Raw genomic sequence first — 5,239 nt, forward strand, 5'->3', positions numbered from 1 at the left:
AAGCCTAATATGCTGTGTCCAGTTGTCCATTCAACCAATCAAAGCATAATATGCTAATGATATGCTAAGGCCACTCAACCACTCGCTATGACCTGCACTGACCACAAGGGCAGACAGACCGGTTGACCAGTTGCTATGACATGCACTGACCACCAGGGGGCAGACGCTCCAACCGGTAGGTTACCTTGCTGCTGGGGTCTGGCTGATCGGGACTAAGCAAGGTGGGCCGGACAAACCCTGGAGCCCTCCCACGGTCCCTCCCTGGACCCGATCATGCACTGGTTGGATCCTTGGCCTGGCTTGTGCCCTCTCACAATCCGGGAACCCTCTGGGGATGTCGGAGAGCCGGTTTCAGCCTGATCCCACAGGGACCAAGGGACACCACTGGTGCACGAATTCGTGCACCAGGCCTCTAGTTATATGTAAATTTTAAATATGAGTGTGAATTGCATGTGCTTTCTTCAACAATATTCTTTTAAATTAATACAGAACTGCTACTACTTCTCCTACTATTATCATCCCATTGTCAGATATAAAGAAACTAAAGCGTAAGGTGGTCACATAACTGACCCAAAGCTGCAGGACTGTTAGTGGGGCAGCTGGACGGAAAGCCAGGCAGATGGGCAGCCCTTTGCCTCTACTCTGGGGGCAAATGCCCAGCACATGCACAGTTACTAGCAGAGCAATGACCAACTCTGAGCTCGGATGGCCTCTAGAGCTCAAGCGGCCCATACAATTCTAAAACAAACATAGACAACGATGACATATGGCCAATAACTAAAAGGTAGGTACTGATAATGGGTAAGTTAAAGAATTTGAAGTGGCTCAAATGTTTGCCAAATACCTTTGACTAATAACATTTTGGGACATAATGGTTTGCAACCAGGTGCTTGGTTTTATATTTTTCCACATAAGAAAAACTATCATTTTAAGAAAAAGATTGTAAAATTAATTTGAAATACAAAAGTATTTAAAATAGCAATTTCTGAAGAAAACAGTCATTTGCCTTGAAAAGTTCTATTTACTAAATAAATGTTTCCTAAATACTGTCTTCCTCAGCTCTGCTTAAGCAGCATATATTTATTTTTATTTTTTTAATATATTTTATTGATTTTTTACAGAGAGGAAGGGAGAGGGATAAAGAGTTAGAAACATCAATGAGAGAGAAACATCAATCAGCTCTGTCTCCTGCACACTCCCCACTGGGGATGTGCCCGCAACCAAGGTACATGCCCTTGACTGGAATTGAACCTGGGACCCTTCAGTCTGCAGGCCAATGCTCTATCCACTGAGCTACACCAGTCAGGGCAAGCAGCATATATTTAAACAAATTAAACCATGAGAGGCAACAGAACTACAGTCAAACAGAATCTTCAAAAATGAGTTATTTTAAAGGGTGGAGCCACTATGGAAGACAGTATTGGAGCTCCTCAAAAAATTAAAATAGCATCACCATATGATCCAGCAATTCCAACTACACTTCTGGACACATTCCCTCCAAAAACGTAAAGTAGGGTCTCAAACAGATATTTGCACACCCATGTTCATAGCTACATCTATCTACCTAAGTGACCATTACAACCTAAGGACCGAAGGACTGGTCAGCCAGTCACTATGACGCGCACTGACCACCAGGGGGCAGACGCTCAACGCAGGAGCTGCCCCCCTGGAGGTCAGTGTGCTCCCACCGCCAGCAAACCTCCCGCAGTCCCTCCCCCTGCCCAGCAGGCCCCGTCCAGGACCGGATGAGACGACCCCCATAGGCCCTGATCGCAGGCCAGGCCGAGGGACCCCACCCATGCATGCATTTCGTCCACCGGGCCTCTAGTTATTAATAAGTGCCAAAAAGTTAAGGCAAACCCAAGTGTCCTTTTATAGATGAATGGATGAACAAAATACAGTATACACCTGCACTGGAGTACGACCCAATCTTAAAAAGGAGCAGCTTAGGGAGGGATTGATGTCTCTCTCTCACATCAATGTTTCTCTCTCTCTCTCTGTGTCTCCCCCTCCCTTCCACTCTCTCGTTCAAAAGGCAGGTTGTGCACATGCTCTCACCTGCCTGAAGGACTCCTCTTCTGCGTCATCCAGAGCTGTGTTCTCGTCGAAGTCAATCACGCGGTCATACATCTGAATGTTGTATTCGTCCCACGACACACGGCCATCACTGTTTTTATCATATTCAACAAACTGTTGTTTCGCTTCTTGCATCGCATAATGTTTAAAAGACATCTGAATCCATGAACTGAGTTCACCTATGAGAATTCCCCAGAACACAAGAGATCTTAACAGTAATCCTCATACTGAGGGGATTTCCAGACCATCGCTACAAGAAAAACACACACAAAACTGCAGTTTGCAAATACTGAATGAGAGCAGACTTAGCAGTGCTCACAGAAATACGAGGGGAGGTGGGGAGAGCGTTTGGAGGCTCAGACATTACAAAATGTGACCTAAAGAGAGGTAAGCTCCTCCAGTACAGAGTTTGAGCATGATTTGTTCACTGAGGTTCTCCAAATACCTCGGAAGCCCCTGACTCCATAAGTACTTAGTGAGTGAATTACCAATCGGACAAAATGGCACGTGACTTAAAAAAAAATTATCCCTAAAACTGCAAGTAACTTTTGCTATCACAATTCTATCATGAAGCACAAATCTTTGAATCCATTTACTTTAATAAGTATTAGGAAAAAATGGTTTCCATTTACAAAAGTAATATAAAATTTTCCTTTAGAATAAATTTAACATTGAGTTGAATCAACACTATACATACTAACAAAATAATAGATGGTAAGTAGGTACGGCCTCAATTGTGAAATGGTCTTCAAGTGACTGAAGTTGAAAAACATTGTTACAGTACACTCCCTTTTAACATAGAACATCTGGAGGAGACTAACACAAATACGGGTAGCAATTATGATTTAGGCGCTTCTTGCAACAGCTGTCTGTCTTAACTAGATACCTGAAAAGTTTCTAAATCTCAAATATCTACTTTCAGATCAATTATTAAAAATCTACTAATAGAAATAGAAATTCATACCGCATTATAGAAAAAGCAGAGGAGAAAACAAATATTTGCAAAGATAGCAGGAGCATACCATTTGGTTTAAAGAGTGGTATTTTTCTACAGATTCAGGGGCGGTCAGGTGAATATAAAAGACACTTTTTCTTTTGTCTCCCCTGAAACATAAAGTGCAAATTAGCAAACTTTCCTGACGGGTCCTCAAGAATGAGGGTTTTTTCTAGTTTATTTGGAGCTCATCACGCACAACAGAATGCAGAATGGCAGTGACCAGAAACGTTGGTTCACTTCAGCTTTCCATAAGGAGATGTTTACCTTCTCCAGCTTTTGTTTTCTTCTCTGTATAATGAACATTTGGAATAAGTTCCTTTTAACTTTAAATTTTTGAAATGTTTACTACTAAATATGTGACCACATATTTGTAGGCCCTTACAAACAGGTGCATTAAAATCTTCCAAATCAACTCGTTCTGTGTGCTTTCTAACCAAAGATGAACCCATTCTTATTGGATATTAGAGTGTAAGCTTTTCTTGTTCTTTAAGTAGAAAGAACCAAAGCCTCAATACTCCTGAAGGCACCAATGTGGATACTTTATTGACAACAAACCTTAAATTCATCCGTTTGTAATATTCTCTCCAGCAATTTCGTTCCTTAGATGCTGAGCCACATTGAAACAGGTTATAGCAAACTAGCTTTTATTTAATATTATTAAGATATTCTTTTAATAATCTGTGCATTTCGTTTCGGACTACAGAATCGACCTAAGAGCACTCAGATATGTTTTAAGTGCAAGATATTAAAAACTGAAGATCAGATTTGGATTTCAGTCCTGGCTTTGCCACTCATTTGAAAAAGGCATTTAATTTACCCCTCTGAGCTGCAGTTTCTTCATCTCTACAAAGAAAGGGGACAAGATGATTCTAGGGCCTCTATTACCTGTAATGATTTGTCATAAACATAATTCATATGCAACAGGTCTTTTTCTAGTTGCTTGTAAAAAGAAGCAAATTCTTATAATTCTAAAAAAATATTTAAAATATTACATTGGGTTTTGGCATATTTCTCTAAAGTGATTGCATTCTTGACACCGATAAAAGTCCGATGAAGAATAGGTGTTTGCTCAAGGTGTGATTTGTGAATACACATAGGGCCAATGGTGTTTATATATTACTAGAGGCCTGGTGCATGAAATTCGTGCATGGGGGGGCGGGGGCCCTCAGCCTGGCCTGCACCCTCTCCAATCTGGGACCCCTCGGGGGATGTCTGAGTGCCTCTCGCAATCCGGGACCGCCGACTCCTAACTGCTCACCTGCCTGCCTGATCCCCCCTAACCCACCTCTGTCTGCCTGACAGCCCCTAACCCACCTCTGCCTGCCTGACAGCGCCTAACCCACCTCTGCCTGCCTGATCGTCCCTAACTGCTCCCCTCTGGCCTGATCGCCCCTAACTGCTCCCCTACTGGCCTGATCGCCCCTAACTGCTCCCCTACTGGCCTGATCGCCCCTAACTGCTCCCCTACTGGCCTGATTGCCCCTGCCTCTGCCTCCACCCGCATCTGGGACCCAGGATTCCCTCCTCTGAACGGTGGTAGGCACCCGGAACCTGGGCTTCCCTCCCTCTGGCTGTCCCCAGGCAGTGGACCATGGCGGGCGGCTTCGCCCAGGCTGCAGGCGCTGGCGCCCGGGACCGCAGGGCGGGAGAGGTTCCGGGCCACAACCTAGCTGGTCGCTATTTCTCTCTCCCCAGTGTTGAGTGTCTGAGCCGTTATGGCGTGATGGTGTGAAGCCATTTGCATATTAGCTCTTTATTATATAGGATGGGAGAGAGCATGAGTTTTGCTTAGTAACCTGTATCTAAAGACTTCCAGGTATACCAGAGGGAAGGGGGTGGGGGGGTAGCAAAAGGGGCCCAATATATGGCAGCTGAAGATTTTACTTTGGGTGGTGGGGACACAATGCAATATCATAGAACTGTACCCCTGAAACCTGTGTGATCTTATTAACCAATGTCACCCCAGTAAATTTAATATAAAAAATAAGCAAAAAGTAAAGCTCTCCCGGTATCAGACCTACTCACTAGTCCCTTACACCCTCTCGAAGCACCTCTAGTTTGCGGGAGCATTAGCCAGGGGCCCTCCGCAGCCACCCCGTCTTGAATGTGCGTTTCTGTGCCCATTGTTAGCCCGCCGTGGGGGGCGTCCTTACTTTCGGTGAGAAG

The 5,239-nt window shown here is 44.3% G+C and overlaps 1 protein-coding gene across 1 annotated transcript in view; it reads right to left on the reverse strand.

Moving 5' to 3' along the window:
• LOC102429066 (reticulocalbin-2) overlaps positions 1-5,233 on the reverse strand; it is a 15,043-nt gene extending 9,810 nt beyond the window's left edge. The window contains 2 exon segments of the mRNA XM_006109838.3: positions 2,059-2,255; positions 5,227-5,233. Coding sequence (XP_006109900.2) covers positions 2,059-2,232 — 174 coding nt within the window. The 5' untranslated portion in view covers positions 2,233-2,255; positions 5,227-5,233.
• Between the last annotated feature and the right edge of the window lie 6 nt (positions 5,234-5,239).

This window comes from Myotis lucifugus, unplaced genomic scaffold (genome assembly GCF_000147115.1).
Source record: "Myotis lucifugus unplaced genomic scaffold, Myoluc2.0 scaffold_698, whole genome shotgun sequence".
NCBI lineage: Eukaryota > Metazoa > Chordata > Mammalia > Chiroptera > Vespertilionidae > Myotis > Myotis lucifugus.